General features: G+C 41.7%; 1 protein-coding gene across 1 annotated transcript; it reads right to left on the reverse strand.

Annotated features, from left to right (window-relative positions):
• Positions 1-11,991: 11,991 nt before the first annotated feature.
• On the reverse strand, positions 11,992-14,781 carry LOC126484928 (fork head domain-containing protein FD4-like). The gene has a single exon (XM_050108530.1). It carries the CDS (start codon positions 14,726-14,728, stop codon positions 13,847-13,849), a length of 882 nt encoding a protein of 293 aa, XP_049964487.1. The 5' UTR covers positions 14,729-14,781; the 3' UTR covers positions 11,992-13,846.
• Positions 14,782-15,056: the final 275 nt, after the last annotated feature.

Below are 15,056 nucleotides of genomic sequence, written 5' to 3' on the forward strand. Positions count from 1 at the left end.
TTGGGATGAAAAGGTGCCGGCAGACCAACAAGCTCAACCGTTGGACGTGCGGCGAGGTACGACATCTGGTGACGTTATATCTTCAACTTCTGTCATACACTTTTCGGGTACTTCCGGACATTTGAGGCCCCATGTACCTTACATGTCTAAGCGTCACCTACGTTGCTTTGCGGTTTTAATAAGAATCACCGTGTATACTCCAACCGTCTTGCGCTATGATAGGCAGTGCAGCAATAAAGACACCGGTCGAACGGTCTGACAACATTAGGGAGGGAATGGCTTGTCTTCACAGTATGAGGAGTCCCTCTGGCGCCGTGCCTCCTGCTAACGGCCGGGCAGAACTGAGCTACGGACCCGACATGGTGGCTGGCGGCGCGCCGCCGACCGTGGAGGCGTGCGTCAGTGACCGCCCCCGCAGCCGCCCCGCCCCACCCCCGCAGCCGCCCACGCCATCTGATGCCCCGGTAACGGCCGCTACTGCCCCTAACACGGCGCTAGCTGATTCCCTGCGCCGCGGCTACACGATGCTCGCCTCTTCCCAAAAGCGCCATTACTTCCGGTGCCGCCTCAGGAAATACTGTCGTCCAATACAGGCTGCTCGGTGCGTTTCCTTAACGACTTCCTCATCCACATCATTCGTAAATTGCACAAATTGACTCATTCGTTCCCTCCTGCGCTTCCGGTGACATCTAAATCATTTGTGATTCACTATGGAATCCACGGATTAAGGCAGTTAGGTGTACGCACTGTTTTTCGCTCCTGACTCAGTACTACACTAAGGCATATTAACGAAAGTACGATCATATGCGCTATCAAATGAAAACTGTGACAGGTCTGACGATCCCTTGGTACAGAGGACGCAACATGTTATCTTGGATCGTAGATTATCGACAGAGGTACAAGCAGCTTCAGAGAACTGTGTTGGAGCCCTATCAGTCCACGTTGTTTATTAACAACGCGTTAAATTTTTAATAATAACCTCAAACATTTTGCGGATGATACAGCTATCTATAACGAAGTATTAACAAAAGAAAAAGTACATACAGGGTTATTCAGCTGCCCTTACCCATGGATTTTATGCAACCCTCAACGCCTTCAAATACCGACGCAAAATTTTCACATTCTGTCAATCGCTATGCGCAAACTATTAGTCATACAGAAAAAATAAACAGCATCTTTTTGTAGAAAATTTAATGTAGTTAAATTCTGTTCCGCTATACATTCCCGCTGTTGACCACGGCTTTCGATTTACTGAAAAAAAGTGTTTGAAGATAACTTTTGTACATTTCTCTAGAATAATTCCAAACTACGGCCTCTAGCGAAAACGTACCCCAGTAATAAATTTAACTGCATTAAATTTGGTACAAAAAGGTCCTGCTCGTTTTTTTCGGTAGGACTAATAGTTCTTGGCAACAGAGAGAATACAAAAAAAAAATTGCACTTGGTATTTGAAGACGTTTCGAGTTGCATAAAACCTATTTGTAAGGACAGCTGAATTATCCTGCAGGGTTATAGCCTATCAGTTCTTGATGATAATACAAAGTGGTGCAGACTTTGGCAGCTTGCTTGAGATGCTAAGAAATGTAAAACTTGAACTTCAAAAAAAGGTGAAAAAATAGTATCCCACAGCTACAGCATCAATTAATCAAATTAGGAATCAGGGCGCTCTCGCAAATATCTGTGTGCAACAATTTGAGGGAATATGAAGGTGAATGATCAGATAGGCTCGGCTGCAGGTAAAGCATATGACAGATGTCGGCTCATTGACAGGATACTCGTACAAAAATTCAGTTAGGCTACACAGGAGACTGCTTACAAAACAGTCTTATGACCCATCACTGTTCAAATCACTGGAAACCAAAACAAATACGACTAATAGAGGATAGAGAACTTGTAAAAAGAAGGGAAGCGGATAGCTAGACATTTGAGAGAGCATCACTGAAACACTGGAAGACCTGAGTTTCCAGACTCAGGAAGGCAGGACACAACTACCTCTTCCATTTAAAAAGTTTCAAACGGTGCAGACCGCAACGTCTACAAATGTTATCTCGTCCTCCATTTCCCCCTAGTCATATGTAGTTCTCTTCGCTTCACAATTACTTTTATATCTTCTTCTATATGGTCGGTGTACTGAAGCATTGGTCTTCCTCATGCATCCTTTACTGGTGTTTTCCCTTCTGTGACTGAAAGTACAAGGTCTATATAGCCTTCTTCCATCTGTATTGGCGGAAGGCATCTGCTCGATACTGACGCAAAACAGTTTCCTTTTCTTTTTCTTCAGCTGTATTTTTTTTGTATGATGCAGTTGAGGTCCGAAAAATTCGTGTTGCCTCACAAGAACCTGACATATTCAATTTCGAGTACCGATCGGCACATTACTTGAGAAACGATATGACAAAAAAAATTTCTGGCGGAAGCCTCAGACAAATGGTATAGTTCGGCGATGCTACAGAAAGAAGCGGTAGCGTGTAAAACTAACAGCAATAAACACAGCTGTCGGAAAAGAAAAAAAAAGTGTTTGTCAACAATGTCCACACAGGTGCCAAATCCATCGGACCCTCCTTTGCTTGACAACCACCCAAGATGATCATTTCTCTTTAGCATCATTGGTTGTCACCCTGTCTGCCCTTCCGTAAGGCTTTCCTCCAGCACAATATCTCAAGGACCTGAAATATTTCTTGTTGCCGCTACCCTACTGTCCGAATATAATTATTGGGACAGTCACAAGCGTAATGCTCCAATCAAAACTCATTATACAATTTTCCTGTCGTTTAAAATACTATCTTCGACGTCGCCACGGTCTTTCATTTATTGATAAACGCTGTTTTAGGTCTCGCAATTCTACATTCCCCTCCTGGCAGCAACTACCATTCTCTGTAATGCTACCAGCAAGATACTTGCAGCGGTGCTTGTTTCAGGTTATCAAGATTTGCGTTTGCTGCTACTGTCAATTTATTACATAGGTTGACTGCAACTTGCTTTTTATTTATTTTCACATTTTGTGCCTCTTAAAAATACCTTGTTCGTGCTTGCTGAGGCTATACTCAGATTCGCATTTTATTGCTATATTGCCTGCAAATCTAAGCATTTTTATGACTCCCTCATGAGAAGTACATATCTTTACATTTATTTTTTTGCGTCTTCAGTGTAAGCGTTAAACAACAGAGGCGAAAGACTACATCGTTGCCTAACATCTTACTCTTTCGTGTTTTATCTCACAGTCTTTAGTTTTGACAATTGTTTCAGGCTTTCTGTACAGCTGCTGTGTTATTTTCCAATGCATCTTAGTACTTCTAACATCTTTGGTCACTTTACATAATCCAAAGCCTTTTTAAAACAAATAAAGCCTACAAATAATGGTTTACTCATTTTGAGAATATTTCCATGTAGTAGTATTAAGTTCATTATTGTTTGTCGTTTTTCTTCCCATCCAAAATCCAAACTAATTTTCAGGGAGGATTTTTATTAATTTTCCGTGAGATTCTGCTGCTATTTATCTTCGAATGTCTTGTAGAAGTATAGGTTGCAGATTGAATAAAAGTTTGTATCCGAAGTTCTTCAAGAACTGTAGATGTATCATTTCAGCTCTGAAAAGCCCATTGAATTTTAGCTTTGGTAGTAGCTAATTCCACGTTTAACGAGAGAGAAGTATGCCAAGCAAACACCGAAAGTTATAAATTTATAAACCTCCAGCTGGGAGAGAGATTCTGTAGTTCACCAGACACAGGACACAATTTTTCCATAATTTGCGCTGTTACCACCTATCCTTCGACAACGAATTAAATTCCAATAAAAGATTTTGATGATGGCACATAGATTTAAGTTACATGTTAGCCTTTATGATGATGATGCGTATTTCAATGTATATCACTATCCCCTTAGACGGTTGAATCGTCTCTCCGCCCACTGTTCGCCAAATGGGAGCTATTGGAATGTCATTACTTATACTCGAAACGCCAACGAGTCGGTGCTAACGGATGTATATCAGGGAGGCGCCCTGACCTCTTTGCTTACTCTATTGCAAAAAACACGACGCACATATTCCTTTCTGCGCGTGTATTTCATGAGGTCAGGCGCATCATAAAAGGAAGGAAGTTTAGGGTTTAACAAGAAAGTCACAGGAGACGGAGAAAAAGTTGAAACGTGCAACGATGGGGCAGGAACAGTGGACGAAACGTATCTAGAAGCACTTCGATACAAACACACGGAAGGTTTTCCACTTAGGAATTTGATTTTGTCCTTTTATTCTGGTTTCGGAAACAAATCATTTCTTGTACAGATTCAATGGTAGTGAAAGTTACTTTTATATCGGAAAAATATGATACACTCACTGACACTATTTCAGTTAGTAGTCATGCTCAGAGCTGCTGTTAGGTGTATGGAGATTTAACAAAATAATGACGACGCTTATGTGACTCATCTGACATAACAACATCTGTGATAAGTTAACAACGTCTTGAAATAGTGACAGAAGTAAGTGCGTTAGCACTTCGAGCTCGTGTCAGCTTGAATGAAATTCTTTTAGATGTGAGGCCGCGTCAAACCGTACAGAATAGTACAACAAGATCCGGTTTCAACGATCTCTTTTTGTGTTGACCAGAACGTAAACTCGTATACGAATGCAGGTTTAAAGCTGCTATGGGAAGCAGTATAAAAAATTAATAAGCTCAGAAAGATTCTTTAAGTGTCGAAAAAGCACCAAAAAATCAAAATACTTTTCTTTTCATTTGACTTGTTGTTTTTGTCAGAGATGCACTTTGTTCTTTGGGGCATTGTAAAAATGCAATATGGGATCCTATGGAAACCCTATTCAACTTTCTATTCCTATCTCCAACGCTGTGTGCATTAGCCGTTTAAAATTTCGAGCAATGTCACAGAAACCACGCGTATGTAAAATAGTTAATAGGCAATTGAATGTGTAAATGATGGAGGAAACTAAAAATTAAGACATCAATACGTTATTTCTGGGGTGTTTAACATAACTTCTTCTAGATCTCAAGATCCTTAATTACCACCGTACGTCACCAGTTAATATAAACGGTCGCAAAAATAATGTTGATAGAGTACTGTAGAGTTTTTGTTGAATTTCTCCTTCTTTTATTTTCACCACCCCAGCAAGTTACTTTAAACTGGCTTTGTAAGTTTCTCTTTTATTACAAAAATCTGTGAAAGTGTTCCGAAATATATCTCTGCTAACTTTGGAAAGTCGAAGACTAAATCACCAGTTCAGAAACTGATTGGGCTTTCTGAACAAAGTGGAATAAGCTTTATGAATGACAGTAGGCGATGGTTTTAGAGCCGGCCAAAAGTTTTGTCTTTATCAAAACCGAGTCAAGTCTCAGAGATTATATGCGTTGTGCTTGAACTGTTCTGTCGTACTGGGAGAGCATTAATACATCATATGCTAGGTGATAAATATTATTACATTGGTTCAGCTATAGGACAGCAGATTATTTGTGTATATCCCAGTGGGTACATCTCTTGCCCCGTTACCAGAATATCGCTCCGTGAAGAGTCTCCATCGCTGGGTTGTAAACAAAAAAGTCTTTCATGATTTCATCGATAGTCATTACGCGTGCCTGTTATCATGCTTAGCCGAAGAGCGTAGGACCATTAAGCAATATGCGCAATAGAACACGGAGAGCGACACTGAATGAAGTGCTAAGGGGGCTTTAAAGAACTATTTTCAGTTTTTAAATCCATAAAATTAATTACTACGTCGTTATATACGTTGTGTCTTGTTTAAATAGAAACGAAAGCAACAGTTGCAGTGAAACGGAATTGAAAATTCGCTGCGTCTGTATGCAGGGGCAATGGACTGGAAACAGTACGTAAGTAAATAATAATAATAATTAATTTTAATATTAATAATAATGATAACGTGAACGACTGCAGATTTCAAGCTCATAAAACTATTAAAAAGTTAACTCGACTAACTGTTGGAAAATATTGGAGCACCTTTGCATTTCAGTAACAGTGTGGCCTCTTCGTTATAGATTTGCATTTATTATTTTTATTTTTTTTCAGAACGTCAGATGACTAAACAGTCTTCGCTGTAAGTGAACATTTGCTCAAAGATGATTAGTTAAAATGGGCGTGATAAAGGAGTACAGAATTCTACATTTATGATGAGAAACTTAACAACAAATTTAGTTGTTGTGTACTTCCTAACATAAAACAAGAGCGATACAGTATATACAATTACGTCCAAACGTACTTTATTTCTTTCCCGTTGGAAAAATTACGAAAGAGAGCGCACTAATTGTTGAATTTAGTCTCTGTGGCAACGACTGGCATTGGCGGCTAGGTGAATCTCGGACTACAGTTTTAAATGATTTTTGTTCGAATCTCGATGTGCTTAAGATTCCTTCTAATGAGCAAAATTCTTGTAAGTTCTGACAACAATGTAATAAGGTGAAATACAACTACACTCGCAGTTCGTGTCCAATTTTGAACTACCGGTATTCGTTTCCGTATAACTGTCTGGATGAATCACTACAGAGCTCTGAAGATAAGAAGAACGTAGGGAGAAGAATGGCTGGGAACCGCACAATGGTGTTAAAACTTTCAGATTGCTGGCTGCTATAGTCTTGAATTTCCTTGGCCGAGTTTTATTGATCTTCTGCAACAATATTCCGAATTAACTTATAATCTGCTGATGAAACATTGCAGGCATTTGCTAGATACTAAGAATGAACAATCCGTAATTCTAGTCTTTAACACACGAGAACCTTGGCTTTAGTCACCAAGGATATAAACAGTACACTAATTCTTATTTAAACGTCTGATGAAATTTCTTATTAAGAGCCTTGAGATGGAAATAACAGTCATAAACATTGAACAAACTGAAAGTCTGACCTTTGTTACCTCTCTATAAATGTGCCGCTTGCTAAGAGCGGAACAAAAACTTGCCGCTGCGAAGGTCTTAGATCACCTTTATTGCGTTACCGAGTAATGTCAAATACATTCGCAAAGCAAAGTAGATGGTTGTCGCTTTCTCTAAAAAAGAATTTTATTTCTTCGTCTCTGCCCCCAAGAGGTGCTGAATTTCATTTTTAGTTGTGTAAGTCTTAGATTTCTCTCAAAAATAATTTCCATTTATTATCGTGACACTGGACTTCACAAAAATTTGCGTGTTAGATATATTACGTTTCAGTCACGCGCCGAAAGTATCGGGCATGCAGCCTCATCACGATGTCGTACACAAATCAACGAATCACGTAACTCAGTAATTAACTGTACGCATGTAACGAGCTGTTGACTTCGTGTACACGGTACACGATGCGTGCGAACAGTGATATGCCATTTTTCTATTTAGCTGTTCGCCATATCCAAACATAAGAATGTGAATTATTTAGCGAGAACAAAGAGTGTTACCTCTCGTAGCTCTAGCTACAGACTACTTCTGGTTGTTTATAGATTATTCTTGACACCTTTGTCCGGGTTATGTTAGTGAACTCCAGTGTGCGCGCCCTAATGAACCCGTACACATACGGAGTATGTGACTGAGAGAAAAGCTTTAAACTGGCTCAATATCAGAAGTCTTGCACCTCTTATTTTTATCAGCCTGTTAGCTAATATAGATTCGGCAAATCAGTTCTACACCTTTTTAGAATTCTTAGTAGGTACTAACTCTACGTGTTGAGTCCTAGGATTGTTACAGGATAGTAGGAGATACTGTATTTGTTAGTGTAGGTGTCTTGTCTCTTTTATTGTTATGGGCGAAATGGCGCCTCCGGACCAACATATTGATTGTGACATTTCATTTCTCTGGACTTGATATGACTTGATGAGACCGTTGTCAGATTGTTGGCAAACATCCGATGTTCGTGGCTCAGTCTTCCTATAAAATATTTGGATGGGTTTCCCGAAACTCACTCAACGTCATATCTTATTACATTGTTTATTTCATTCAACAAATGGCATTGCGTCGCATTCGAGACTTGGTTAAGAACTCGTCACCACTCCTGAGTTCAGAGTACAGCCACACTTGTAAAGTGAACCTGACCACTAACTGTCAAACTGCTATCGTCTCATTCAGATTACGTATTGATTTATAAATAATTTCCTTAATTTACGTCAATGATCGCAAAGTTAGGTCGTTAGACTACCAGTTTCGGTCAACGATGAACATCTTAAGATCTGTTTTCTATTAAACGAATTTTATTCATCACTTTCTGGATCATTGTTCTCTTCGCGACTATGTCATAGCTTGTGAAACATACTGATCTCGTAAATCATATAATGCGGAAGCTAAGGTGGGTGATTGTCTCGTCCATATCGGGCGTCTTTGTCGAGTCTTACCAAAGATTGGCAAGTGGCCAACATTTAGACTTCACTGAAATTATTTAACGAGTATTCTTGGATCCCCTGCAAGACACAGAACAGTCACCTGGACCTGCAACTTAACACAAAGTACACCTAATAGGAATACCACAGTCGCTAAGTGTTATGGACAGCTAACATCTCTTTGCGCAAAACAGCATTTTTGCTGCGTCGTCTTCAGCAAGCGACTGCCTTTCTATTCAAATAATAATTTACGCTGTTTTGCATTTTCAGTTATGCGGCTCACAGGAAGTACGATATGCTTCAAGACCGCCAGAAGTGGTGAGATACAATGAAAATTCAAAATACAACAAAAATTGCAAATTTGTGAGCGTTAGGAGACTATTTCCTTGAGGCACTTTTTAGCTCTTTCCTTTTTCTTCTGTGTCGACATGCCGGAGCTATTTAGAAAGGTATTACTCTGCAACATCCGTCCAGTATAAATAGTACACGAACCTGAATTAAGGCAAAATGGAAATGCTCGGAGAACTTAGGTGGGGATCCCTGTAAGAAAGACGACATAAATGTCGCTAAGCCCTATTGGATAAATTTAGAGAACTGCACACGAAGATAACTGTGCGACCACTATTCTACCACCAACTTATAGTTCCTCGTGTAGTGATCGTGAGAAGAAGGTAAGGATCATGAAGCATGTAGACAGTCAGTAGGTTTAATACGCAAGTGATAATATTGGTGCGACGCACCTTCCATAGTGGCTTACAGAATATTTATGATGCTGTTGATATAATTACCGATCCTGTTGATGGAAAAAATTAGTGTGAAAGTGGCTATGTGTGGTTCTGTGCAAAGAAAAATTAATTTATAGATTTTTATTTACGAATAGTGATAGAGCAATGAACAATAATATTTAGAAAGGCAGAAGTTAATTTGACGTATCTAAGGTGAAAAGGATATTCTCTATCTAGAAATTACGCCCTCCCAGTGTGAGGAAAATGGAGCACTGTAAAGCATACTTGTCTTAACTTTATTTTGCATTCCTCGCCCAAGTTTGATAATTCTAACCAGAAGAGTTTAAACAATGAAAAATGTGAGGGGCTTGTCAATATTGCGGTGGAAGGCAGGTATTTTTTATTTCTGTGAATTTGTGTATCTACGAACTGAATGATGAATTTCATAATTACACTAATTTTTTAAATATGCTCCCAACAAAGTATTCTTACTCAGAGTAGATAAAATTAAATATAATAAATTGTATCGAGTTTCGTAGTTCACCTTAAGCTATAGTCGTGCGCCTATAACTGGCTCCGTAACTCAGTTCAGAGATCAGAGGATGGCTACGGCGTACCACCACCAACAGAACCGTGCTTAGGCTTATACTGGTCTGTAGGAGATGTCCGTCAAGTGTCTTTTACAAAAGACGTTTTATAAAATCTTTGACGATGCAGTGCATTGCTTTCATTGTATCTTTTATGAAAGTTAGACTATGGTCCTAGTTCTTATAAAAGATGTTTTGAAGAACTTTGACTGTATATTATGGGCCTTAATAACAATTTTTTTGTGGCGCCCCGACTTATTTCCGACGACTTTGAGGGTGACCGTGTGCATGTTAATGTTTCATCAGAATTCAGAACTGGAACTTACGTGCAATGCGTTATGAGAAGAATAACGATGGAAACTTCAATAAATATTGGATGACAGAAATTTTCATTTCATTGGACTATACTACAAAACAAGCAGAAACTGACGAAAACCATAGCGGTGACCTCTGTTAATGTTTCATCAGAATTCAGAACTGGAACTTACGTGCAATGCGTTATGAGAAGAATAACGATGGAAACTTCAATAAATATTGGATGACAGAAATTTTCATTTCATTGGATTATACTACAAAACAAGCAGAAACTGACGAAAACCATAGCGGCGACCTCTCATAAATATATGGATCACTTTTTTAGCTAAATCGTGATGTGAAACAAGTGTCTAGTCAGTTGTTACAACATATAAAAAGTGTCCAAGCAATTGGGAGGACGCCACCACGAAAAATTATCTTTATCCTGCTAATATTCTTGTAATGTTACGAGATTCTGCAGTTGCTCCGAACGATTTTGTTCCCAATCTCACTCAGAGCCGAGAGGTCTTACACTTCTTAACTTACATCATGTTAATTCTTTTTTCTATGTTTCCCAAGAACCTATTAGAACATTCGACATATTTCAGTGGGTTGACCTTTGTTCTAAATTTCTGATGACTTAACAAGGAGCATTCTTTAGCTCAGAATTTGCTTATCTTGAGAACATGCTAATATGAATAGTAAATCAGTCATTTTCAGTGCGGTATATTTTTCCTCCCGTTACACCACTCAGCACGGAACCTTCCTCTTACAATCTGTCGCTACATGGACTTGCAACAACATTGATTGTACTACGCAGCTAGGAATAAAATGAAACCAACGGTTATTAATATGCCTCTGCCCTGCAAGAGAGAAAATGTTTGCTGATTTTAAAAAAGTATTTTTAAGTGACGTCATTTAGTATTTTATTTATTTGTTCTGACAATGGAAGCTTATTAATTTATCTTTCAGTGTGGGTATTCACGATTGAAATTATACAAATATAGTCAAATCGAAGGCAACTTCACTGTGATGTCTACGAGGGATTAATTTTTTTTAACACAAACTTATCTCAATTTGCAGCGCATTGAAGAAACAGATTTTTTATTATTAACTGTGTAAAAGTAGTCTTCGTATTTTGCAAGATTTTAACATGAGACCAAATGATCGCATGAATAGTATGTGAACTTGTTATCCAGCTTAATAAAATATTTTGTACTATTGTTAAATTCTACATTATCAAGTATGACTCTTATAAACAATTGTTTCGACTTTTGAGGTTGCTGTGCAACAGTCGTACAAATAATTTCTAAATGAACACACCGTCATTTGACTTTATTGTTGTTTATTTAATTACGACCCAGGTTCCACCCTTTATGCAATTTTCAAGTGATTGCTTTAACCGTTGATATTTAAACACACCCTCAAACGCCTAACAAGGCAAATCAGTAAACAGTATTTGATGTTGCTGAGCATGGCATCAAAAGGCCGAAACTTGGGTCGTAATTAAATAAACAACAGTACAGTCAAATAGAGGTGCGTTCATTTAAAAAAAATCAGTTGGACGTCCATTGGTAAATAATCTCCATTATAGAAAATACGGGAATATGGACACATTTCATTCACCCAAATACAATAAGAAAAGTAAGTGGATCGTTTGTAATGCTAGGTTTCTCACTCTGTTCTCAGTCGCTTTTCGTAACTGATGTCACTGAAATGTCGACTGGCTGAAGTACGAAGCTACATAAGTCGTACTGGGAAATATTTATACTTTACGAAAAATTAGGATATAATGTGAGGCAATAAAATTTGAGTTTTATCTAGGGAAAAAGAACAGTTAAGAATGTTCTTAAGACCTACTTCTAGATAACTGGTGATGTTCTCCAAAATTTCTATGATGAGACTTTCTTTAGGGATGATTCATAATTTTCGTTGCCATTTACTGTGTTGTAATTGTACTATTATCATTGGCAGGATGCATACTTTCTTAATAACAAAATTCTTTGCATTTGTGAGGAATGGGCACAATAACAATTTCATTAAAAAAAGGAACGCTAACACTTGAGTCATTTCAGTATAATAATTCCGTTTATTATATTAATACTAAACATAAATAAGACATAGATCACAGTCAACATGCTTAATAGCTACAAATATTTAACGTTCTTTTTTAATTCTTTTTTCTCGTCTGTAGGAGAAACAGTCTCTCTGCTGTATTTCTGTTTACATGAATCAATTTTTGTACTAGGAAAGAAATTGATCCTTTCCGAAATTAACTGCTGGAAACCGCGACGTAAACAACATGTCTCTGGCTTGGAATTAGAAGAAACGCGTCCAGGAGTTTATACTTCATATTGAAAGTACATTGTCTCAGCAGTGAGAGTAAGGATACAGTTCAGTACTTAGAGCGACGCCTAGCAGGGTTGGGGGGACATAAAGTTGTGTCACATGGAGAGCTAGGCCTAAATTTGGGACAAACTCACAGCTACACTTAATACCGGGTAACGCTACTTGAGATAATACAGTTTCTACGGCAGAACGAGTCGAGCACACCAGGGCACAGTTCACCAGACATCCGCTAGCAGTTTCCATGACAACTGTCAGACACTTACTTGTAGCTCGGGCAACCCGGTGGGTCGGTGGGATTTGACAGGGGCGGTCTGCGCTCCATTCCCCACGCCCTCTGGTGCCTCGGACAAAATCAGCGGGAGACCGCCGGCTGCGCATCGTGTTTACAGGCGGTTCGTGGATGTCCGACAACACAAAATTAACGGAATGTTGTGGTTTCAATTCACAGAAGGAAATTCCATGAAACAGTATCATGTTACCGCGTCGCTGTTTATGTCTGCACCGTAACTTTCAGATTTGTAACAAATCGCCTGCTGCCGTTCACTTGGTGACAACTGGTTCAGCGCTGTACTTAATGTTTCATGCTTGCCCGCATCAATCACGTAATATTTAATTAGACACTCAAGGCGATTGAGTATAGAAATTTTGAGGTCAATCCCAGTTTCCAAAAAGCTGTATTCTCGGTAGTACTGTTAACTACTGGTAGTTCCTCTACATTTACAGCTATGTTTAATCTTCAATTTTTAATGTATTCTTAGTAACAATCGCCGAAGTACAAGCGGACACGGTGATGACCAAATAACACTGTTTCCCTCAACTGACACAAATATTTCAGAATCTAGTATTACAAACGAAATATTAGATGTATATACATTGCTTATCCGATAGAAAGAGTCGTACAGCTGTGAAAAAAGATTTTTTTCTTACTTTTACTTATGATTTCGACGTTTAGTTGTCTAAAGCGTTTTGTTATCGGTAAATTACCATTTCACCACAGCACAAGTCATAAAGCAATCAAGTAACAATGTTTTGCCTAACATTTCGATGTTTACTAGTGTAAAGCGTTTCATTGCGTCAAAAATATGATTTTAATATGCTATTGTTCCTGATGACTGAAATGTGCCCGAAACTAATAATACAACACTAAACGAGTCATCTTTGCAAGACTGGAAGCAGGCAATTTGTGATAAATCCGAGTATACCGTATACACGAAAAAGGACGATATATTTGTTCGTGTTTCTCCTCACAGTTAGTCGCATTGCATTTAGTTCGACCACAAATATTCAACTAGCTTTGTGCACATAAGTTCACGTAAGACATCGCGCGTATAGCACAGCTAATTTTGTCCGTGACAACAGAGAGTTAATGCAGGAATGAGCAATGTAGCGGTATAATTTAGAGAAGGCAGAAATACTGGAGACAGAGATTTCTTTTGAGAAACTTACACCGGGTTGCCCGCGCTAGTGCACCGCTTCCCATCACGACGAAGACGACGACGACGTCGACGGCGGTACGGAGGGCGGCAGCACCGGCATCGCGTGGGCGTCGAGCCGCCGCGGCAGCACGCAGTCCGGGGCGGCGGCCACGGCGTGCGCCGCGGGTCAGACCGACCGCAGCGTCGGGCTGAACCTGAAGATGGGTCCGGCGTGCGAAACGCCGGGCACCTCGGGATAGAAGCCGGGAGCGGCGGCGGCCGGGGGCCCGGCCATGAGCCACGGGTGGTGCAGGTAGGCGGCGGCCGCTGCGGCGGCGGCCGCGGCGGCGGCGCTCGCCGACGTCGGGGCCGGCGCCGAGTGGTGGTGATGGTGGTGGTGAAGGTAGCACGGCGCCGGCGTGTACACTAGCGGCTGCAGCCGCGGCGCGGGGGCGGTCACCGGGGCGCCGGCCGGGGGCGGCACGACCACAGCCGCCGTCGACGGAGCCGCCTCGGAGGGCTTGTCCGGCGAGATTAGGCTCTCGATGGTGAAGTCGCGTTTCGGCCGTGGCGCCGGTTGGCTAGGCACCACTGAGGTGATCTCCGGCACTGTCGGGGGCGGCGGAGGCGGCGGCAGCGCCGGAGGCGGCGGCGGCGGGGGCGGAGCGAACATGAACCTGTTGATGTTGGCGAGCGCGGCCAGCTCGTTCTCCAGGCGGTCCTTGTCCGTCTTGAGTAGCTTGAACCGCTTGCGGCGTCTCAGCAGCGAGCCGTTCTCGAACATGCCCAGCGCGTCCGGGTGCAGCGTCCAGTAGGCGCCCTTGCCCGGCCTGTCGGGCCGGCGCGGCACTTTGACGAAGCAGTCGTTGAAGGAGAGATTGTGCCGCAGCGAGTTCTGCCAGCGCTGCGTGTTGCGCCGGTAGTACGGGAAGTTGTCCGTGATGAAGCGGTAGATGTCCGCCAGCGGCAACATCTTCTCGGGCGAGCTCCAGATGGCCATCGCCGTCAGCGAGATGTACGAGTAGGGCGGCTTCTGGTCGCCGTACGACTCCCGGCTGGGGCGCGGCATCTCCTCTCTACGCGGACCGCTCGCAGTGCTCCAGCAACATCGCTCGCATGCGGTGCGCGTGCGACTGACTCTCGGCCCACCACCGGCCCGGGTACTCCTCCCCACCCGGCCGGCACCGACGCCCACACCGGCGCTCGTTGGCGCGCGCCGGCCAATCGCAACAGGGGAGGGGCGTGGCGCTGGGGCACTGGAGGGGGAGTCGGGCCTGTCAGGAGCTACAAAACTGCGCCACGCCATTGGCCCGTGACCGGGCGGACCGGCCACACGTCGTCGTTTTTCCAGCGCTGTCGGCAGGCGGCGGTCGTAAATCCGGCGGCCGGTTGAACAA

The sequence above is a fragment of the Schistocerca serialis genome, chromosome 6 (genome assembly GCF_023864345.2).
Source record: "Schistocerca serialis cubense isolate TAMUIC-IGC-003099 chromosome 6, iqSchSeri2.2, whole genome shotgun sequence".
In the NCBI taxonomy this organism is placed as follows: Eukaryota; Metazoa; Arthropoda; class Insecta; order Orthoptera; family Acrididae; genus Schistocerca; species Schistocerca serialis.

What these genes read in the sequence shown, in the direction of transcription:
- LOC126484928 (XM_050108530.1), bottom strand. Translation starts at nt 14,728, where the DNA reads ATGCCGCGCCCCAGCCGGGAGTCGTACGGCGACCAGAAGCCGCCCTAC.